Source organism: Adiantum capillus-veneris, chromosome 22 (genome assembly GCF_014529385.1).
Source record: "Adiantum capillus-veneris isolate H3 chromosome 22, ASM1452938v2, whole genome shotgun sequence".
In the NCBI taxonomy this organism is placed as follows: Eukaryota; Viridiplantae; Streptophyta; class Polypodiopsida; order Polypodiales; family Pteridaceae; genus Adiantum; species Adiantum capillus-veneris.
In genome coordinates this window covers 49,153,628-49,177,739 of record NC_140952.1, presented here as the reverse complement: position 1 = coordinate 49,177,739, position 24,112 = coordinate 49,153,628, and the positions used below count along the sequence as shown (strand labels likewise).

The following is a 24,112-nucleotide window of genomic DNA, read 5'->3' as shown; positions in this document are numbered from 1 at the left end:
GTTGACATATGCATTTTTTGTGAGCACTTGGAGTGCTAGTGAGGTGTTTTGAGAGTAGGTATTCTCGTAGGGATTTGGTCTATTATTGCGTCAATTTTGGTGCTTGTTTGTGCGCAATTTACTCATGTATGTTGAGTTGTGGACGTTGCTTATTGTACGCCATTGTAGAGCCAGTTTTGGTTTAGTTTTTTGGTAGTTACATAGCCATTTCTTAGACTAAGTGTGGAAGAAAGCTCTTTCTAAGACTGAAGTATAGTTGTGTCTGCTGAGCCTTTTGGAGGAGCATTGGTGAGGTTTTCTTTAAGCTAGGATATTCCTGCATGTTGCGACACCTTCAATGATAAAGGTAGTTGGAGATTCCCTTTTATGAGGCCTCACCATAGGTTATGTATAGAGAGAGATAGGTGCATTTTATGTCGAGCTGATGATGTATTTGGTCAGTTTTGACTTGATTTATGCACAACTTATCTTCTTGTTAATTTATGGTAATTTTTATGCATAATTTGGGTTGAGTTTTTGCTCCTCGTACAGAGAAGAAATGCTCTTGTTACACAGAAGATTTTGCTTTCTCCAGGATTCTCGCCATAGTGTTAAAGTCTTGCATTTATGGCCTCTTCTTCTAAGAAAGGCATTTACAACATTAAAACGTTTGATGGCTTTCATATGAAAAGAGAAAATTCAAAACGTCCTAATAAAAAAAGTTCAATTAAAGCCAATCTTTGAGCGCCCTAAGGGCAATGGCTACATGGTTCAAGAGTGAAAAATGCTTTATACCAAAATTAGGCTTACTATTCACCTACACCTCACAGAGTCTATGTACTTTACTATTGTGGATGAAGCTACTGCTAAAGCCTTATGGGACAAGTTGTGCAATACATATGAGAGCAAGAGCGTAAGTAACAAAGTTTACTTGATGAAGAAGCTCTTCAAGCTTTGCATGAAAGAAGGTGACACAATTTTTGAACTCTTAAATGTATTCAACGTACTTTTCAATGAATTGACATCATAGGGACTTGATTTTGACAACGAGGTGCGGCCTATCTTCTTGTTATGCTCTTTACCTTCCTCATGGGAAATATTTTGCATAGCCATAGACAACTCTGTGCTTGAGGAAAAATTTCTGTATGATGACATAGTTGCTAGTCTATGCAGTGAAGAGATTCGTAGGAAGTCTATGAAGCCTGGTATGAAGTCTATGAAAAAGCCCAGCTGAGCGATGCTATTTTCTTAGGAAGTCTATGAAGCCTGGTATGTTTTTAGGAAGTCTATGAAGCCTGGTATGTTTCTAGGAAGTCTAAGAGATTCGTAGGAAGTCTATGAAGCCTGGTATGTTTCTAGTGTTAAAATATAGAGGTGGAAAAAGCCCAGCTGAGCGACGCTATTTTCTTGCTTTTCTCCACGCAATATGTTGTGAGAGACAGAGAGAAGGACACTAGCTAAATCTTTATGAAAGCCACACAGAGAGAGAGAGAGAGAGAGAGAGAGAGAGAGAGAGAGAGAGACATTGCTTTTTGATTTTTAAGCTTTTAAGGCTCTGCTTTTGGGCATCCCTTGTAAACAAATAAATAAACGGTTTAGGGCTCACTCTGCAGAGCATTTGGACGCAGAGTCTGAGAGTGAAACCCTAACCGCTCTTTGTACTCTGACATTGATTTTAATACATAAAGAAATACCGAAAGGGGCGCCAGTCTTTGGGGCCAATATCTCTAGGCACGGAACTCCACCGGGCCAGTGCAAATCTATTGTGATTTGTGAATTGTCTTGAAGTGGTTATTTGGTGCTGTGGTGTTTGATTCTTGATTTGGAGTGCCCAAGTCTGTTACAGTGGTATCAAAGCACGGGCGATTTCTCGTCTACGGGAAATCCAATCCCCAATTTTTTTTCCGCGGCACCTATGGCTTCACGCAAGGATCAGTCGACTCCCTCTACATCTAGAGATGCGGGTAGGGATCACAACGAAGATTCTGGCACAGAGTATGGCCCGCCTTGGCCTACTCAAGCGGAGCGACGAGAGATGGAGCGTCGTCAATTGATCGGCGATGCAACGAAGATGATGCTCAATTTTGCGAAGGACCCAAAATTTGCAAAATATATGAGCGAGACTTCTTTTCAAGAAGTGCATGAGCAGTGGTAGAAAACCACTACACCACCCCCGAAACCTGCTCTCAAGAAACCTTCTGCTCACAAGAAATATTCAGAGAAGGAATTAGAAGAGGTGGTTGATGCACGGATTGCTCAGCTTTTTGACGCGCAAAGGAAAGCCAAAAAGCATAAGAAAGGCATTGACTTCCCGGGTTATTTGGGTCGTCAGTCGACATTTGACAAAGCAAAGAAACAGAAGAAGCGTGTTCACTTTGAAGGAGTACCCAATTCTTCTTCTTCTTCTTCTTCTTCTGATAGTTCTTCTAGCTCTTCAGATTCGAGCGAAGAAGACAGAAAAGGTAAAAAGCGAAGCAAGAAACAACGCTTCGGAAAGGGCAAGAAAAAGGCAAAGAAGGCTAAATCTCACCCAAAGACTGACAGTTCTATTGAGGACTCGTCTACAGACAGCTCAGATTTCAATGATGGAAACTTTTATGCGAACAAGAAGAATTTTTATAAAGCCAACTAGTATGACTTTCTGGAAGATAAAAGCAAGAGAGTCCGAGAGTTTAAGGAAGGTGGCCACTCGATCAAATTTGATACTTTTTCAGGATACTCAGATGCTTCGAAGGCTGTCTTTTATACAACATTTTGACATCGCTTTCGCGGGAGGACGCTATTCAGAGCACTCCAAGATTCGGAGAGCTGCCTCTTACTTTAAGGGGAATGCTCGTACTTGGTGGTCCATGCTTCTTTTAAACAAGACTGCGCCAATTAAATGGCTGAAATTTAAGAAGCTTTTTATTTCTTCTTGGTTGACGCAAGAGTATGAACGGGATATACAAGCTTCTTGGAACCATCTTCGGATGACCAAGAAAGTTACAACCAATGCTTACTGTGAGAGATTCTGGAGCTCTTTTCTACCCGCCTCTTCATTCAAGAAGATCTCGTTCATAGAACAGATTGAGCGGTTTACCTTGGGTCTACCTACAGAGATCCGAGATCACTGCTTGGAACAGAAGTCAGCTTCTATTCAAGAGTTGATGAGTCATGCGAAGTGGGGCTTTGCCATTCACTGTAGCAGTCTGACCTACCCCACAGATGAGGCCATGACACAACGAGCCGAACAGACTTCTGGGAATGAAAGTAGAAAGAAAAAGAGCAACCCAAAGAAAAAGGATGCACAACCCAAGCTTACTCCTCAGGAGCGAGCTCGATTCATCAAGGAGGGGAAGTGCTTTGGATACGGGGAACATGGACATATCTCCGCGAAGTGTGGGTGTAGTGGTTAGAGCACATGACATGTTAGGTTCAAAACAGTGGGATGCGAAATGATCCAAATTTGCAAAGCTTCTCGAATCTACAAATCTGCATCGGATGGCCCACACGCTCCCAATTGTAGATCCCATTGGCCCCTGTAATGTTATGGTTACGCGAAGCACAATTATCATTAAGATCTAATTGATGCAACTATGCCAAAATTGGCATAGTTACAAAAGGCGTTGCATAGTTGCATAAAAGACAAATAAATGATGCATGCATGATGCTCAACTATTTCAAAAGTAACTGATAACTATGCATTGCATAACCACTTCCTAAGAGCGCTTTTGTGACCATGCATGAGGCTCAATTATTTTAAAAGTAACTGATAACTATGCATTGCATAACCACTTCTTAAGAGCGCTTTCGCACAAGCAACGTGGTAGAGTTAGCTGTCATCAGTAGCTTTGTCTTTTCTCTCGACGCTAAAGAGGAGTGGGCTTATCACCCTTCGCCCAAGAAAAGAGGTCACCTGCCAAAATGATGTTGCTCGGAGCTCAACTTTGCCATTTTCAACACATTTACATATAGAAGGCAGTGTTGAGGTGAAACGATAAATTGTTGTGACATCAACATGAACGTTGCCTTCACTCTCATGCAAAACATAGCTAACATAGTATGGATTCATACTCCTTCAAACACAAACAAGGCCAACCAAGCAGGCGTGCACTTCTTACAAATATTCATAATTTCACACAATCTCTAGTCGGGGGTACCCAATTGTAGAAAAAGAACATGAAGGAGAATCTTGGCAGATGCAGAAAAAGCGAGTGCAGATCTCGACTCCAACGCGCGGAGGAGAGAAAGAGAGAGGAGGAGGAGGAGGAAGGGGGGGAGATGTGAGGCGACAACCGCGCGTAGGGGAGTTCGCAGCTCTAGGAAATAGAAACGAACTGTGAGACGGGGGGAGTATGGGGGTAGCTAGCGCAGGATACGAGCACAAGTAGGCGTGCAAGGGGTGGAAGCTATGCGTGTTAGCAGGGAATAGGTGGCCAGATCCTGAGAGGAAGCCACGGGAGTGACGGGACATAACAAGCGCAGAAGGGCTTGGGGAGCCATGGTAGAGTTGCTGTCATTGTGCAGTGCACCTTTTTTTTATTACAAATAACGAAACAGATTTCAACAACCGCCTGTGGGTATGCTGGTGTATGCCGTCGCTTGAAAGTGTTGATGGAAATGTAAAGGCTACCGCTTCTGTCCGGTTCATGCGCCGCGCGCCCATCGCTCCTGCCCGATAGAGCATCCGGTTCATGCGCCGCGCGCCCATCGCTCCTGCCCGATAGAGCAGACCACTCAACCAAGATGACAATGGAGGCACGCCAGCCTTCATGTCTGCCCTGCACCTCCTTGAGCACATGAGATGGCTCTTGTCTTGCATTAGCTCACCCATGATCTCGTCCAGGCTCTGTAGCCTTGTTGCACGCTACTCCCCGAAGAAGGTTAACTCTCTGCGCAGAATTGTCCCCTAAGCCATTGTATGATATTATTCAACTTGCAGTTCTTGTCTCTACGCACAATTCTCCGCCATGGTCTTGACAGACACATTCAGCTTGCAGTTCCTATTACTGACTCAGAGAGAGAGAGAGAGAGAGAGAGAGAGAGAGAGAGTCGCATGCGTGCGCTCTATCACCTGCGCACACTCTATTCCTATGCTGTCTCTCATGGCACCTACCTCGTGCCCATGTAGTCCGGCTAGGGGATGCAACCTGCGTAGCCTATAAGGGGTATGAGCCTCGCGAGAACGGCCATGGGAGGGGACCCCCCACCTAGACACGGTAGCCTCACTCCACGCACTCGCGCACCGTGGGGACTCCACGCAAGGTTCCCCGGGGCACGCTATGACTCTCCGTCAGTGCGGCGGAGCCTGAGGCTACGTGGGGCTAGGGACCCGGAACGCAAGACCCGCGAAGACCCGCGAAACGCAAACGGCCGTCGACCCATGGAACGTAACCACGCCCGAGCCGGTCCCGTCCGAGCCGGGTCCTCCTGAGCCGGTGCCGTCCGCGCCAGGACCCCTTGAAGAAACACTCCGACCCGAGCCGGTCCCGTCCGAGCCGGGCCCAAAACATCCCCTCCCCGACGCGCCCACATTCTGGGGCGTCACACTTGGTATCAGAGCTCCAGAAAAGAGCTCCTGGAAACGAGCTGAAGACCGACGTGCCCGACGCGCACGATCCTCACGACGACTCCAACCGCAATGGCCCGGGTCGTCAAAATCTTGGTGAAGAGAGCTCCAGAAAGCAACCACACGCCCTCCGTCCCCGTGACGCGTCCTGAACACCGGGCCGTCACCCGTGACCCGCGCCGGCCCCGATCCGAGCCGGGCACCCCCATGATAAAGAGGAAAGATGCGAGCCAGACAGGGCTCTCCAGGACGCGCCCAACCCGCGGGCCGTCACCCGTGACCCGCGCCGGCCCCGATCCGAGCCGGGCACCTCCAAACACAAAAAGCAAAGATGCAAGCCAGACAGGGCTCTCCACATGAGAAAAAGGCAAGATGCGAGCCAGACAGGGCTCTTCATAACAAAAACAGAGAAAGACCAAAAACGCGACGAACCAAGCCAACGGTGTTCGTCGCGCCCCGGCCACTTATGTGGCCCATGCTGAGCTGAAGACCCATTCAAGTCTACAAAGAGACCACAGGGCCCCGAGCTTGCCCTCCAAATGACGTCCAAACAGGGACCAACTCGCAAGTGCTGCATTGCGACGGAACGCTACTTCAGATTCGGCTTTCAAGAAGCCTCCGCGCGGGACAACGCAGCAGGTGGCTCTGCGCACACTGGGTTACCTATTCGGGGAATGCTCAAGTATGGGGAATTCTACTTGGGTGTTCAAAGCATACTTTTTCAGCCTTCTGCCAAAACCCCAAAAATACACACACACTCATTCTCAAAAGTACAAAAACAAAGCATGCCTACTTACTTGCATTTGGGAACAGTTTTGATCACTTGCACTTATATGCACCCCTTTGTCCCCACGGCCTCATGCATAGCCAAGCACTTTTTTCCCACGTTCGACGCGGTCGTCGAACTCTCTTCAACCGGGGGTGTATATAAGGGGTATGAGCCTCCCGAGAACGGCCACGGGAGGGGACCCCCCACCTAGACACGGTAGCCTCACTCCACGCACTCGCGCACCGTGGGGACTCCACGCAAGGTTCCCCGGGGCACGCTATGACCCTCCGTCAGTGTGGCGGAGCCTGAGGCTACGTGGGGCTAGGGACCCGGAACGCAAGACCCGCGAAGACCCGCGAAACGCAAACGGCCGTCGACCCAGGGAACGCAACCACGCCCGAGCCGGTCCCGTCCGAGCCGGGCCCCCGTGAAGGCAACTTGACCCGAGCCGGTCCCGTCCGAGCCCGGCCCTCCTGAGCCGGTGCCGTCCGCGCGAGGACCCCTTGAAGAAACACCCCGACCCGAGCCGGTCCCGTCCGAGCCGGGCCCAAAACGTCCCCTCCCCGACGCGCCCAGATTCTGGGGCGTCACACTTGGTATCAGAGCAAAGGAAAACGGTCCCTCCCCGACGCGCCCACATTCTGGGGCGTCACACTTGGTATCAGAGCAAAGGAAAACGTCCCCTCCCCGACGCGCCCACATTCTGGGGCGTCACATAGCCTGAGGGAACCGCCCAACTCGAGAAGACCCGTCTAAACAGAAAAAAGAGAGAGAGAGAGAGAGAGAGAGAGAGAGAGAGAGAGAGAGGACACCTGCAAAGTGATCTGTACACGTCCCATCTCCTCTGTTTTTTTTCTCAAAGGCTTGAGAGGATCTTGCTAGATTCCCGCTAACGAGAGCTGCTTGCAAAATTGTAGGCACATACGTATTGGGTTCGAAACCATCAACGGACTTTTTAGTGAGGGAAATCTGTGGATAAATATAGGCGAAAAGTAATAAGGTTCCCTAGTGATTGGTTGGAGGAATCTTACTAATGAATGAATAACTAGAGCCAGTAGACACCTATACCTGAAGGCATCTCTCACTGAACTCTCTCTCTCTCTCTCTCTCTCTCTCTCTCCGCGCCCGATCTAGCTGTGGCGGGATGCGTGTGAGGGAGGCTGTGAGGCTGGGGAACTGTGTGTGCGGCACTCTACATGCCTGGGGCTGTGCTAAGGCGAGCTGTACGCAGGCAGTTCGTTTCAGCGCGAGGGTTAGGTGGGCTGAAGTGGAGCATGAGGTGGGGGTTCGATTGCGAATGGGCTCCGGAAGCTTGCTGCTCGATTGAGCAGGTCCCATTTTGGTTCAAATTTCTTTGGGAGGTACCCGGCCAGTCTGGCGTTCTTGTCACAGTATGTGTGTCAATTGCGAGCAAGGTAGGGTGCACACACACGCACTCACAAGTTTTGATTCTATGCAAGTTTTCTCATTCTGCAACAATCATGTAACTTGCGCTGGTGGTGCAGCTTAAACTGAAGATTTGATCTGCCAAGGCCCAAGAGGGAGATGCAACCGTCAAGTTGAATAGCACCACACCATCATAGAAGGTGAGGAATCTCTTTCCTCACTCAGGATGGGCTTGCATGATTTGTTCTACTTCTAAGTTCTGTTTTTGAGTCACTTGGATAGCAGACTTGCAATGGGGATTTCATTCGGTGATGATGCCCTTTAAGACATAAGATCAATGATCTCCTCCATACGAGGAGATTTATTACGATGAAAGCATCAATATTAGGATAACAAATCCCCCTGCCCCCGACCCCCCCAAAAAAAAAAAAAAAAGGAAAAAAAAAACCTTCATCTATGGGTTGGTCCCATTAAAGTTTTTGGAAAGAATATATTGGTGGTAAATAAAATTTTATATTGTTCAAGCTATACAAAGGTTTGATATCGATAACTTGCTAACTTTGGTGATTTATGGAACAATGCATCAGTTTAAGAAGACTTAATACAAGCAAGTATGATTTTTTTTTTAACAAATATCAAATTTTTTGATGAGTTGTGTTTGAACTTGAGGGGCCTTACAAGATGCAAGCCTATTAATAGGAATGGATTTTTTTGAGATCTTGTAGAGCACTGCTCGGAAAAGCTCTTTATTAAAAACTTGAAATACTTACGTGTGGATAAATCTAGAGGTAAATAGACCATGTGTGAAGTTTAATACACCAAATTTTCTCAATTTCAATAGGTTTTTTAATTTAAAGTTTTAGAGGTAAATTTCAAAATTTGTAGACGGGATTGCCCTGAACTTAGGTTATCTTCAAGCGATGATGTAGAGTTACTGGCCTAATGGTAGAGCATCAACCTACCAACATTATGCTTCAATAGTTCTTGCCTGGAAATTCTTTATCTTTATTTTTTTCCCTTTGCAATGGCTCGGGTCATAGCACATGCTTTCGAGATCCACACTTGGGTCATTTCATTCAAGAGGGTAAGTATACATCACAGTTTTTCAATTTAGCCCAAATCTTCATAGCTTTGCGTGTTTTGAACGCATCCTACGATCAAGCGTTTGAACATGACATTAAGAGAAGGAACCTTCTCTAGGACACTATCTAAGGAACTTGACATGCATGTCCGTGAGATCATTACCTAGCACATTATCATCTTGTGCCTCAAAATCTTGTTGTGGTTTGTTCCCTTGTCTTGGCTTCAATTGTAGAGTATAGGCCTTGAGGATGCACGCATAGGTGACTTGCTCTAGTAGGAAGTTGTGTTACACTTGTTCGAACCCGTTTTGAGCATGCTCTCTAATTAGAGCACCCAAAGAGATGACATCATAGAAAGGGAGCTCTCTCGGACACAAAGCTCGAAGAAACCATTTCTCCAAAAACTTGGAAAACCTACATATAAAAAATTTACTGGGTAAATCGACTATATTTAAAGGTTTTTGCACTAAATTTCTTTAACTTTTGTAGGTTTTCTCACCTTCAAATTTAAAAGTTAAGGTAAATCTCAAAATTTGTAGGTGGGATATACTAAACCCAGGTTTTTTTCAAGCACTGCTTGGATACCGCTCGGTAAAGAGCATCTCACTTGGCATGCACGTATCTGACATTACGCAGGTAATCAAGCATTTAAATAAGTCTTGTCAAATATCCTGTTTGGAAGCTAAGTATGGTGCCTCTAGCACCAATGTAAAGCTCTAAAGCTCATTATGTCAGAGTTACCGGGGAACGCCCCCTAGCCCCTTGTTCCGGCGTTCCGGGGGGCAGTTCCCTTCCCGAACGTTCCGAAACGTCTCGGAACGTCTGACGTTCTGGGTGGCCAGTGCAAACCGGAACGGCCGTTCCGGAACGCCCCCAGAACGTTCCGGAATGCCCCTGGAATGGCCAACAGCTACAAACAAATTTGGCAAAAATTGAAGTAAATGTTTGGGCTTCTTTTTGAAGTGTGCAAGGCCTCAAGGACTCATAAAATGCACCCCCCTCCCCCTTTCTCTCCACAAGCTAATCCTCAAGGCTCAAGCTCTCGAGTCTCCCTCTCACACTCTTAAGATCTCTCCCTCTCAAGACTCACTCTCTCAAGGCTCAAGGCTTCAAGCCTTCAAGCTCTCTTCCTCTCCCTCCCACTCTCTCAAATCTCTCCCTCTCCCTCTCACTCTCTCGAGTCTCTCCCTCTCACTCTCTCAAGCTCTCTCTCTCTCTCTCTCTCTCTCTCTCTCTCTCATCATCTAGTCATGGCAAGGTTGAATGGTCTTCAAAACGAGTTTTTTGTGAGTATTAGAGTCAAAGCACTCTAATACTCCTTGTATTTAAACACAAGGAGCTAAAAAATGCACTATTTGGGTGTTTTTTATACCTCCCGTTCTGCACCGTTCCTGTTCCGGACCCCTAGCCGTTCCCCCGTTCCGCGGAAATCCCGTTGCCGTTCCCGGTGGTGTCTCTCACGGACATGTATGCTCATATATAGAGAAGGACATGCTGTGCTTGGCTTTGACACAAGGTGGATTGGTTTGGCTATCCATCTAGGAAGGCTTTGGGGTGACTATGCTTGAAGCAATAATCTGTTCTCATGTTTTGTGCCTAGTACCATACAACATGGGATCTTTGCATGGTTATGTTTGGACCCTTGTTGTACACGCACATACACACACAAAAAACACACAACAATGGAAGTACTTGTGACTTAAATTAAGGTATCTATTCCCTTGTTGGAATTGAAGTACATGAATGTTGAAACGAGGGGATCGCCAAGAAGGCAGACTAGGCACTATTACTTAGCAGTTCTTAGCAATTGAACCTTACCTCTCGAAATAAAAATAGAAAATATACATATAAGTAAATAAATAAATAAATTTATATAGAACAATGCTTCATCTTGCAAGCAAGTTGCCAAAAACTCCCACAGTGATAGCTTGAGGTTACCAAAAGATACACTACTCTTCTACACAAGGCGGCCACCCTTTCGCTGCATTAATTTTGAAAAAGCTTTCCTGCCCCATCTATAATTTGTAACTTTGCACAGTCCATCGAGTTGCCAAACGTTCATCAATGCATGGGGTTATAAGGAAAATAAAAGCTCCTAGAATGCATACAAGGGTGCAACCCTATTCTACGTAAGGGTTGAACTTTGTCAGGAAAGACAGTCTTAGGAAGAAGCTTTTTGTGTACGAGGAGACGAAACGCGTTGTTATGTGTGTAAGGATTAAACACATGCCTTCACTCCATCTCTTAGCCATGTGGGAACTAGCCCTAGAACACTCTAGAACATCTCATGAGAGCCTACATAAGAAGGCACCCTCCACAAGCTCTAGACATCACTTGTAGTTTACAAGCTTTGCTTATGCACTAGTCATTTTGTTCATTTCAATGGTGTAAGTTCTTCTCTTGCATAGGCATTTTATTTCTCTCTCATCTCTCCTCAATTTGTGTCTACAACATGAATGCTACATGTGTGTATCCACCCTAAAAACCCAACAACTGGTATTAGAGCATTAAAGACCCTCATGGGCTCACTAGCACACACTAGCATTCACTTTTAGGTGGTTTTCTCACACTCTCTCTCTAAAACGTTTTTGGAAGAGCCAAAAGAGGAGAAAGTCAAGCCTCACAAGTGGGCATGCAAGTGGACAAGTGGCCTTGAAATGTGGAAAGTGCTCTTCACTTGATTCTTGCTCATTCAACCACCTACTTTCTCTCTCCTCTAGGAGCTTCTCCTTCTTCCCACCAAGCTTTCATGGAAAGCTTCAGCTCTCCATCAGCCCCAAGCTTGATCTCAATGCTCCTTACTCTCACTTGCTTCATTCTTGCAAGACTAGGCTTCTACTAGCTCCTATCTTCGTCTATCTTATCCTCTACTTCACAAATAAGCTCTCGAAGTTTCCATGACTGTCTTTTCTTCAAAAACAGTCCATTTACTTGCTCTAATCAGCCCCATTTCATGCTCCTTTGATGCCTAAAGCTCCGTACATTAATAGTACAAGACTAGCTAACTAGTCACTAGCTACTAGTCACATTTTCATGAGTTTTAAGCTTCATTAATTCTGTTTTCATATCAGAGAATTAAAAGTGGAAAACAGGCCCTTAAATCTAATTTTTATGCTCTATTAAGCACTCTTAAGGCTTGGGCAACACTCTACGACACTTGCCGACAAAGACTACATCAATCGGGAGCGTCCACATCACTAGTTCAAGGCCGATTCTACTTCAACAAAGGGGGATATTTCAAATCAGCAAAAACAGCAAGCAATAGGCTGAATTCTCATCATTCCACACTCTTCAACAAAGGGGGAAAAGGACGCTTCAACTCTACTTTGAAGTGGCAATACATTGCCGCACTTGGTAACCCAAAACAAGCATTTTGTAACTCTATATGCTACATTTTACTTGCTTCATTTGTATGCTATTGTAACGGGCCAAGACAACATCAAGAGAGTCTCTTGATAGGACCGCTCTTGCCATTGCATATTCACCTACCATCATACACTATGGGTAATGATAATCTATCTATCTTTAATGGGGTAGGATTCCACACTTGGCAAGTTAAGGTAAAGGGATGTCTAATGAAGAAAGGGTTATGGAGCATAATCACATCTAATATTGATGAAGAGAACCCACCTTCACGTGCACAACAACGTGAACTTCAAATTAAGGATGAAAAAGCATTGGGCATTCTTCTCACAAGTGTAGCGGATGAGATAGTTCACTATTTAGACCAATCCACTACTGCTAAGCATGCATGGGAGATACTTGAGAGGAATTTTGGGGCAAAATCAAAACACTCTAAGATTTCTCTTAAAATGCAACTCTATAGCTTAGTTATGCAAGAGGGTGAAAGCTTATCTAGCTTAGTCAATAGACTAAAAAGCATTTGCACGCAACTAAGTTACATAGAATGCAACATTGAAGAAGAAGACAAAATTGCCGTATTACTTAAGTCTCTTCCATTGCAATATGATAATATCGTGACGGTCTTAAAAGAGAAGGAACCAATTCCTTCACTTGAGAGCATTGTCAACTCTTTACAAGAACAAGAGAAGAAACACACACATAAAGAAGAGAACACCTCACAAGCTTTGCATGTTTTATCTTCTTCTAAAAAGAACTTCAAAGCATGTAAGCATTGTGGAAAGACAGATCATATGTCTTTCAATCGCTACAAAATCAAGAAGTGTATGAAGTGTGGTAAAGTGGGGCATGCGTCTCAATTTTGTAACCACAATGGGCTCAACACAGACACTACCTGCGACATTCAACGAGGTAAAAGGTCTTCCAACAAGGTTCACTATATGCATAGTGATGATGATGACGATGGAGATGACGACAACGAGGATGCCGAGAGCATCAACTTCATCCATTCAACCATCTCTTCTCCTTCCTCTAGTTTTTCTAATAAAAAGCATGTGGAGGGTAACCTCAAATATGGCTCAAAATCCAAATCCAATTATGAGTATGATGATATTTACTAAATGTTCATTTTCAGCCCATTATGTTTAGTTACCCACTCCTTAAGTTGTATCCTAAGGGTGATGATGCTTTGTATCTCTTTGAGCACCGTTTCATGTTGTATCAATGTAGGGCATAATGTTGTATCCATATGAGAACCATCATGTACCACATTAGACCCAAAAATGATGTATCCAAAATGTATGAACCTTCTACATACCTTTGTGCAACCTTAGGAGTTCCAAGCATGAGTTTAAGGGGGAGTTTGTAAGGATTAAACACATGCCTTCACTCCATCTCTTAGCCATGTGGGAACTAGCCCTAGAACACTCTAGAACATCTCATGAGAGCCTACATAAGAAGGCACCCTCCACAAGCTCTAGACATCACTTGTAGTTTACAAGCTTTGCTTATGCACTAGTCATTTTGTTCATTTCAATGGTGTAAGTTCTCCTCTTGCATAGGCATCTCTCTCATCTCTCCTCATTTTGTGTCTGCAACATGAATGCTACATGTGTGTATCCACCCTAAAAACCCAACAATGCGACATTTCTTGATGACCTCCAATGTTTGGAAAGTCATCACTTGGAATACATGGATCGCAATATATGCCCAACTAGGGCACGGCTATCAAGCTTTGGGCTATTCTCAAAGGATGTGAAGTGAGGGCTTCTCTCCAAATGCAACGACTTATGCTAGCATCTTTAAGGCATGTGAAATTACGCAAGACGATGAAATGGTCGAAAACAATTGCAGTCAGGGGGGACCCTTGGAAAAAACATGGTATGTGGGAATGCTTTAGTTGACACACATGCGGAATGTGGTGTCCTTGTAAAACCACAAACTGTTTTGGACGAGCTTATTGTCCACGATCTCTCCTTTGAGTGTAAAACCACAAACTGTTTTGGACGAGCTTATTGTCCACGATCTCTCCTTTGAGTGTATTCATTGCACATTGGGGTAGAGCAAGCTCTTTCAAGAAGCTGGGATAGATTTTCTTGAGATGCAATCACCTTTCCTTGCATCTTGAATGCTTGTGGTGACATTAGGCAAGACATTAACTCAGGTAAACAATTTCATAATGACATTGTTAGTCAATGCCTCTCGGAACAGAGGTCGAGCTTGGTGATACTTTCTTATCGAATGTTCACCAAGTGATGTAATTAATGAAAGCACAAATGTGCTTGATGAGCTCCATGTTCTCAATGTTGTCTCTTGGAGTGCATTGGTTGCAGGATATGCTCAACATGAGTAGGGCCAAGAAACTTTGGGCTGTTTTCTAAGGATGTTAAGCAAGGGCTTTTCCCCAATGCAATCATCTATGCTTGCTTCTTGAAGGCACGCAATGGGCATGATTACGCAAAATGTTGACATAATTTTTAAAAAAGTCATGAGAAGATTGCTAGTTCGTGCTCTTGGGAAAAGACATGGTGCTATGTAATCCTTTGGTCTACATGTATGCCAAACGTGATGTCTTTCTTGTAATAAACACAAAATGAGTTTGACAAGCTTCTGTCTGAAAGACTAAATGTCATCTTTTGTAGTGCATTCTTTGCAAGTCATGCATGTCAGTCTATAGGGGCAAGGCAAGGACGTTGTGGAATGTTCTCAAAAGAATGCAAAGTGATGGCTTCTCTCTCGATGTAAGCATCTTTACTTGCATCTTGAATGTCCGTAGTATCAATAAAATCCTTTTGGATGGGGGAGCAAATTCATGATGAGATTGTTAGTCAGATACATTCACTTTTATTAATGAACTTAATGTATGTAGGCATTTAGGTCAAATTGATTAGGGCCAAATGTTTTTGATAATTGCCATCGTTTGCCGCACCTCTCTTTGTTGAGATATCATGTCCGAATTGGAAAAAGTAACGGGCTACATTGAGAGATGTGTTATCAATTGTGACGCAGTTCTCTAGTGCTGAAGATTTCTAGGGTGCAACAAGCGTTTTCCAAGGTGAATCGAGGAGATTTATAGGGGACAAGCAGTGCCCAAGATGGAAGAGAAGATTCCTAGGGTGAAAGCGCTCTTTGAGGACACCAAGTTGCAATACGTTTAGGTTTCGAATCCAAGAGACAAGTTACTGGCAAGACATAGAAAGCAAGTTCTAAGATTAAGAAAGCTAGCTTTGCGACAGAAAAGGCAGCTCCAAGATAATAAAATCTCTTTATTCAGCTAGAGTTGAGGAGAAGGGCAATAAGTACACCCACCATGGTTCGTCTTGAACACTTCGCCTATTGCCTGTTTATAGAATTGAACAATAGGCAATAATTAGAAAGAGGAGCAGAGAAAGCATCTAAGTTTCCATAGATCCTCACATATATATATATATTGTGTGTGCGTGCGCACGCATGTGTGTGAGGAGAGAGAGAGCCATGAAAATTTGTACGAACTAGCTAATTATTTAATAAATTTTCTCGTTGCAAATTTGGACCTAATAAAAGAGAGCAGCTTATGCATCCTATAGGGTGTCAAAAAAACAAACACTTCTTCTCATTGTGAGGGTGGCATATTAGGTCCCTAGATCCCCCCCCCCCCCCCCCCCCCCCCCAAAAAAAAAAAAAAAAACTTCATCCAGAAGGGGTCTCATTCTCTAGCGTTGTCTTTTGGCAATGGTTGGATCAGATATAGGGGGTCTTGTTCTCTAGCAGTGTCTTCCGTCGATGGCTCGTTGTTCTCATATCCTTTTGCATCTGCATATGAGGGATAAGTGCAGGGCTATGTTAGTCGCCTCTACAAGACGACATTGTCAAGGTAAGAAACACTTTCTCTTGGGTTTATTTCTCCTTGTTTTTTGCTCTCTCATTCACGTAGACGTACACACTTATAGCTACATGTGTGCACACAATTCTTTTTTAGTGGTTTATGAATATGTTGTAAGCATCATTGGTTTTGTGTGAACAAAACAATGGAAAATTCACTAACAAATTGAGGAAAAAGAAATATTTGGTACGCAAGCCAAGCATAAAGATGAAGAGCATGATGAGGAATTTTAAGCAACGAGTTTTTCTTTTCCGATCGGACTAAAAGGTTGTGCTCAAAAGAATGTTTTGTACCAAGCCAATAGGATACATTGAGCTTCGCAATATACCAATGTCAGGTGCAACGGAATTGAAATGGTGAATATTGTTACAAAGTGATGACGTGGCTGCCAGAAACCCTAACCCTAAAACCAGAAACCCTAATTCTGCTGAAACCATAACCCTAAAACCAGAAACCCTAATTTTGCTGAAACCCTAACCCTAAAATCAGAAACCCTAATTCTGCCCTAACCCTAACCCTAACCCTGACATCAGCGTGACTTACGGAAAGCTGGGCAGCTTTTTTGGTGTTGCTTTTTCCTATGCTTTGGAGAGAGAGAAAAAGCCTCTTGCTTTATTTTTAGCAAGAGAGAGAGAGCCTCTTTGCTTTACTTTAGAGAGAGAGAGAGAGAGAGAGAGAGAGAGAGAGAGAGAGAGAGAGAGAGAGAGAGAGAGAGAGAGAGAGAGAGAGAGAGGCGGTTGATGCGCGATTGCTCAGCTTTTTGACGCGCAGAACAAAGCTAAAAAGCTCGGCAAAAGGTAGAAGAAAGGCATTGACTTCCCAGGCTATTTGGGTAGTTAGTCGACATTTGAAAAAGCAAAGAAACAGAAGAAGCGTGTTCGATTTGAAGGAGTACCCAGTTCTTCTTCTTCTTCTTCTTCTGACAGTTCTTCTAGCTCATCTGACTCGAGTGAAGAAGACCGAAAAGGCAAAGAGCAAAGCAAGAAACAATGCTTCGGAAAGGGCAAGAAAAAGGCAAAGAAGTCTAAATCTCGCCCAATGAGCAACAGTTCTATCGAGGACTCGTCTACAGACAGTTCAGACTCTGATGACAACAACTTTTATGCAAAGAAGAAGAATTTTTATAAAGCCAACCAATATGACTTTTTGGAAGATAAAAGCAAGAAGGTTCGAGAGTTTAAGGAAGGTGGACAGTCAATTGAATTTGACACGTTTTCGGGATAAAGAGATGCTTCGAAGGCTTTGTCTTTTGTACAACAGTTGGACATCGCTTTCGCGGGAGGATGCTACTCAGAGCACTCTAAGATTCGGAGAGCTGCCTCTTACTTTAAGGGGAATGCTCGAACTTGGTGGTCCACGCTTCTTTTAAACAAGACTGCGCCAGTTAAATGGCTGAAATTTAAGAAGCTTTTTATTTCTTCTTGGCTGACTTGAGAGTAGTATGAACGCGATATTCGAGTTGCTTGGAACCATCTTCGGATGACCAAGAAAGATACAGTGGACGCTTATTGCGAGAGATTCTGGAGCTCTTTTCTACCCGCCTCTTCATTCAAGATCTCGTTCAGAGAGCAGATTGAGCGATTTACCTTGGGTCTACCTACAGATGTACCTATAGAGATCCGAGATCAGTGCTTGGAACAGAAGTCAGCTTCTATTCAAGAGTTGATGAGTCATGCGAAACGGGGTTTTGCCATTCACTCTGGCAGTTTGACCTACCCCACCTATGAGATCATGACACAAAGAGCAGAACAGACTTCGACGAATGAAAGTAGAAAGAGGAAGAGCAACCCAGAAAAGAAAGATGCACGACCCAAGCTCACTCCTCAGGAGAGAGCTCGCTTCATCAAGGAGGGGAAGTGCTTTGGATGCGGGGAAACTGGACATATCCCTGCGAAGTGCCCTAAAAAGGCACAAAAAGAACAGAACGACAAGGACGACGAAAGACGTGAGAGTTCGAGAGCAGCCGAGGAACGTGGAAGAAAAGGCAGATAAAAAGCAGAATTGGTACCACATTGTGTGGGGCCTGAACCGAATCAAATGAATGAAAGTACAAACTTTGCCGTTTTTAGGGCAATAAGGAAAGATCAAGAAGCTCTTTTGAAAGAGCCAAGGCCAACTTCTTGAATTGGCGGCTCGATTTGGAATTACGCCCGACAAGTTGAGGCCACAGGTGGACGTAGTTCGAGTGGCACCCGGATGGGATGTTGCCATTGCATCGAGCATTGACAAACTTCTTTTGCAATGACAGGGGTGTTTAGGGCACGCGGAGTTTTACGTAATTGCCTTGGAAGGTTGTGACGTTCTACTCGAAATCCCTTGTACCACAAGAACAACGCCGTGGTTGACTACCGGGCCGAGAATGTGACTTTGACAAATCAAGAGCTCAGAGATTGTACTTGATGAATTTCAGTTTCTTTACTCACTTTTTCAGGAGAGAACTGAACGATGGATTAAGGTCAAATATGTTTGAGACTTGAACAAAAGAACGCCAAGATTTTCTCCACACTCATGCCGATTGCTTTTCAGAGGGCCTGTCAAGCGAGTTACCACCCGCTCGTCTTGAAGATCATACTATTGATTTGATACAAGGAAGCACACCACCGAACCGGCCACCTTACCATGTGAGCCGAGCCGAGAACAAACAGATTATGAACCAAGTGAAAGACCTCTTGGAAAAGGGTCTTGTCCAGCCTAGTACTTCACCGTATTGCTCTCCAGTGTTGTTGGTTTTGAAGAAAGACAGATCTTGGAGAATGTGCATCCATTATAGAGCTCTCAACAAAATCACCATCAAGGACAGATTTCTGATCGATGATATACTCTACAGATTACAGGGATCCTCGTGCTTTAGCAGGATTGATTTGAAGAGTGGATATCATCAGATCCGAATCGCGCCGGGAGATGTCTACAAGACAGCCTTTCGGACTACTTTTGGGTCATTTGAGTTTTCGGTGATGCCTTTTGGCTTAACCAATGCTCCTGTGACATTTAATCGGATGATGGACAGGATTTTTCGAGAGTACAGGCTATTTGTTGGCACTTTCTTTGACGATATCATTGTTTTCTCCAAGAATGAAGCAAAACACAGAGATCATTTGCTTCAGGTCTTTCAAGCATTATGAGATCACAAGTTAGTGATTAATGCAAAGAAAAGTGAATTTTTCCTACCAGAGATACACTTTTTGGGACACATTTTCTCAGCAGCGGGAGTGCAAATGGATCCGGCCAAGATAGAGACTATCCGTGATTGGCCCGATTTGAAGAATGTCCATGAAGTTAGAAGCTTCTTGGGACTGTGTTCGTACTACAAGCGGTTCATTGGAAAGTTTGCAGAGGTTGCTTCCCCTTTGCATACCTTGACACAGAAAGGAGTCCCTTTCTCGTGGGGACCTACAGAAGTGATTGCCTTTCAGGAATTGAAAAAGAATTTGACTACAGGACCAGTTTTTGACTTTGCCGGATTTGCAGACGTCGTTTGAAGTATATTGTGATACTTGTGGTCGTAGTCTGGATGTGGTCTTAATGCAAGAAGAAGGCCAATGTCATTGCCTATTGTTTTCAAGGCCGGAATTGACAGTACAGATATGTGAGAAAGAGCTTTTGGCGGCTATCCGTGCTCTTATTTAGTGGCGACATTACCTACTCGGAGTCGATTTTACGGTTTTTCACAGATGATGAGAGTTTATGCTACTTCTTGTCATGGAAGCAGCTATCGGAAAAGCAGATGCGGTGGGCAAACATCTTGTCACAGTTTACTTCTGGATTGTCCATGTGCAGGGACATAAGAAATTGGTGGTAAATACTTTGTCCCGAAAGCCGTTGGTTTTGGCTATTTCCGCGATACATCATAAAAACTTCGAGGATATGGTTGGTCAGTACGCCACAGAACAGATTTTTGCAGATGTATTCAGTTGAATACAGAAAGGGGAGATAGTAGCGGACTATTCCATTTGGGATGGCTACTTAATGAAGAAAACCATGTTGTGCGTTACAGAGGAAAAAGGTTCTAACTGAATGCCACTGTCCGCATTTTACGGGTCACCGCGGCATTGCTACCACCTTGAAAGGGGTAGAGAGAGACTTCTTTTGGCCGAGACTCAAGAAGGATGTGGACGAGTTTGTGCGCAGTTGCTTGGTATGCCCGAAGGTCAAGTTTCACAGGCATAATGCACAGGGATTGTTACAGCCTTCTTACGCATACCCACCCGCCCTGGGAAAGTATTGCAATGGATTTCATCTCCCGAGTACACAGCGTGGGCACGATTATTTATTGCCCAGGTCTTCAGATTACATGGCATGCCTAAGACGATTGTTTGCGACATGGACCCCAGGTTCACGAGTTTGTTTCGGACGGCTATTTGGGAGAACATAGGCACGCAGTTGCAGTTCTCGTCATCGTTCCACCTGCAGACTGACGGGCAATCAGAGATTGTTAATTCAGTGGTACTGGATTTGTTGAAGTCTTCTTTGTTGGATCAAAAGACTACTTGGGAAAGGTTTTTACCTTTGGTGGAATATGCCTATAGAAACACGTTTAACTCTTTGATGGGGAAGGTGCCATTTGAGATTCTTGAATTTGCTACGAAGGTTCCACCCTTAGCACGAAAGATAAGATTTTTCTTTGAAGCCGACCAATTCACGAGGGACTTGGTCCGGAAGGCTTTGCAAAAATTTCGGGAAAGACAGAAAAAGGCAGCAGATCGCCATTGTCGCGATTTGAAATTGAAGGAGAATGATTGGGTGCTCTTACATTATGGGAAGGCACTCTCGAGAAAGAAAAAAAAGAAAAGGAAAAGGAGCGGCTTCTTTGAAAGCTTAGCATGAGATAGTGTGGACCTTTCCAGATTTTCCGAAAAGATAAATGATATCTCCTTAGGACTGAAGCTGCCAGAATACTTGGAGGATTCACAATGTTTTTCATGTGAGTCTCTTAAAGCCTTTTTAAGGTGATGTGCGCGATGATGGGAAGCCAGATGTGCAACCCGAATTGGATGAAAACAAGAAGATACTCGTTCCAGAACTGAAATTGGCACAGAAAGAAAGAAAGAAAGAAGGTAAAGCGAACTGACGGTTCTTGGTTAAATTCAAGACCTACTTCGCAATGGATGCGAAGCGAATGGAGGAGGAAGACCTAGCAGATATTCCTCGGAATGTGAAACTTTACCTTGAAGCTTTTGTTTTAGCATAGTGTATTTGAAATGGAACCCAGAATTCAGCTTGGCCGGAGATCTGGTGCAGTGGGATGCACAAGAGGGGAGTTACTTCGCACCTTTGTCAAGAGATGCCTCGATTTTTGAAGACTAGAGTCACTGATGTCTCTTTGAGCTTTAGGGATACTGAGAGTTGATAGTATTCTGCCGGATGACTTTATGAAATGGAATTCCGGAAAATATGAAACTGACTTGTATTTGACTTGTTTAAGTGCAGGAACTGATAGACGAAATGACTGCAGCATTTCGGTCTAATTGATCTCGAGTAGACATGGTTGCAATAGGAGTTAGTCAATCGGGCATCGATGAGGTCCCGACTGGATCTAGATGCGATTGCTAGCTACATTGCCGATAAATCATGGTCTAAGATCCGAATGAATGTTGAATGTCATGTGATGTCCCGTGATCTCTAGTGATGTCTTGTGATGTCGTGTGATGTGACTGTCGATTGGTACATGTGCTAGATGTGTGTTCCTAGTACGTAGGTACTAACAGTCAGTGTCTGCTAAGACGGTTTATGGTTGCTTTTTTGGCGTTGCTTTTTTCTTATGCTTTGGAGAGAGAGAGAAAAAAGCCTCTTGCTTTATGTTTAGCAAGAGAAAGTCTCTTCGTTTTATTTTATAGATAGAGAGAGAGAGAGAGAGAGAGAGAGAGAGAGAGAGAGAGAGAGAGAGAGAGAGAGAGAGAGAGAGAAACTTCTGCTTTATTTTTACAAGCTTTTGAGCTTTTGATTTTCAGCTTTTGGGGCTCTGCTTTTGGCACCCCTTGTAACTTTAAGTAAGTGAGCAGGCCTCTCACAACTCAGAGCATCTGGACGCAGAGTCTGGGTGTGAGCGCTTGCCCGCACTCTTGTACTTTGAACTCAGATTAATATAAAAAGAAATACCGAAAGGGGTGCCAATCTTTGGGGCCAATATCTCTAGGCACGGAAGTCCGTCGGGCCAGTGTTGAATTAAATTGTGAAATGTGAACTGTTTTGAAGTGGTTATTTGGTGCTGTCGTGGTAGATTCTTGACTTGGAGTGTCCAAGTCTGTTACACATATCTAGGTTTTACACTCCCACAAATCCTTACTTCTTTCCTCGTGTTAATGATTGCTTTTAGCTTGAATGATGGTTCCTTTTACTTTTCCTTGAAGAGAGGGATGAGAGTGGGGTAGAGATGTGTAGAGAAAGAGAGAGAAGAGGAGAATGACACCCAATGGGGTCCCAACCAACCCTCTCAAGGGCCTCTCACACCGTTGCCGATGTGGTATTTGCTTTTGATTGCGTAAATGGACTGTACACACATGCAATACCGCAAGTGCAGACTCTACTCACTCGAATGATGACTGTCGCCGCGGTAACTCCTCAAGACGAGGCACCTCTGGGGCTGATTTGATGCACCTTTGGATCCTTCTTGATGTGGGATTGCAAATGGCCACCAATGGGGTAGATCTCGGGCTCTCGACGTGAGAGGAATGAAGGGCTGAAAACGCAGATCTTGACGATGCCGATGATGGACAGCAATGGAGCACTCGATGTTGGCGAGGGAAAAGCCGAGGTGAGGCTCGATGGGCCGCCAAAGTACCGGACCGCAACGGGAAACTTGTGGGGGCAGATCCGAGCCACTTTCTGGCGAGGGGAAGGGCTGAAATTTGAAAACGCTGAGGCTGTCAGCTGATCTGCTGTTGGTGCTATTGCTATGCTGAAATCTGCAAAAAACGCTAGGCTGAATGTTGCAGTTTGCTGGCGCTATGGCTGGGATGCAAAAACAATGGCAGATTTGCAGTCGCTAGGGCTGATCTGTTGATGCAAGTCCAAAACGCTAGGGCTGGAGGCTGTTGCAGAAAACGCCAGGCTGATCTGTGCAAAAATGCTGGTTGCTGGCTGCTCCCTTAGCTAGCGCTATCTGCAAGTCCTTGAAAATGCTAGGCTCCTTGCTTCCTTTATAGGCTAGGAATTTGGTTTATAAATCTGTCAAGGGCTAGGTAGGGCAAAATGTCCACCAAACCCAACAAATAAATCGTAAAAATGATTTATCAATAAGTTTGGATAGGGGTTCAATTTCTGGGTGAAATTGTCGCACATCTGTCCATCTGGGAATTTGATTGACACGGGGAATGTCTCGTTGGATTCCTCAAACCTAGAACTATATGCACGTCATGCCAGATGCCCACCGTAGTGTAACAACACCTGTCAAAACGTGTGTACAAACCATTTATGCAAGAGGGTTCCAAAACTGGAAAACCTAATCTAATAGACTCGTTCGGACATGCAGGCCCTGTGAACAGGCTCACAAATCGCCAGTACTAATCCTCGTAGGATTCTAGACAATCCTATTTAAGAAGAAGGGGAAATCTTGCTTTGGAAGTTGATGAAGCATGTCCATGTGGCACACAGAGCCATGTGCGCGTGATAGTACCAAGCCAACAAGATACACCATGAGCTTCGCAATAGTGGGTTACTTCAGAAAAGATGCATATTTAGGTAGATGAGAGAATTCATGATGAGATTATTAGTTAGAGGCTGATGCAGATAGATGTCGTTCTTGGTGGTGTTTTGGTCGATATGTATTATCACAACTTGGTGACATGGCATGACTCATATTGGACTAGAGGAGAAGAGGAAGATCTGAGCCCGTACATGAATGGAAGAGCCGAGCCAATTCTAAGACTGCGATTTGTGGTGGGATTGTGGGCTGTTGATGTGGCATTGTACGGATAGGGGTTACATGGTAGATTTTGGTGGTGGTCACTTTTTGGCTAAAGTTATTGAAAGCATTGCTCTTTCAAAGACAAGGGAGTCTACCTCACTTCCACAACTTTAAACAATTTTTAAATCATATGATGCCTTAGGTTTCCAAGTTTAACATAGAATCTGAGAGTTTTGCTACTATACGACTGATGGCTGCATGACCTCCAAGCTCCACTTGAACC

General features: G+C 44.5%; 1 protein-coding gene across 1 annotated transcript in view; it reads left to right on the top strand.

Moving 5' to 3' along the window:
* The first annotated feature begins 7,371 nt into the window (after positions 1 to 7,371).
* Positions 7,372 to 24,112, top strand: part of LOC147429312 (uncharacterized) — a 45,404-nt gene continuing 28,663 nt past the window's right edge. The window contains exons 1-2 of the mRNA XM_086495441.1: positions 7,372 to 7,711; positions 7,802 to 7,882. Of these exons, the coding sequence (XP_086351567.1) occupies positions 7,493 to 7,711; positions 7,802 to 7,819 (237 nt within the window). The 5' untranslated portion in view covers positions 7,372 to 7,492 and the 3' untranslated portion in view covers positions 7,820 to 7,882. The remainder of the gene's footprint in view (positions 7,712 to 7,801; positions 7,883 to 24,112) is intronic.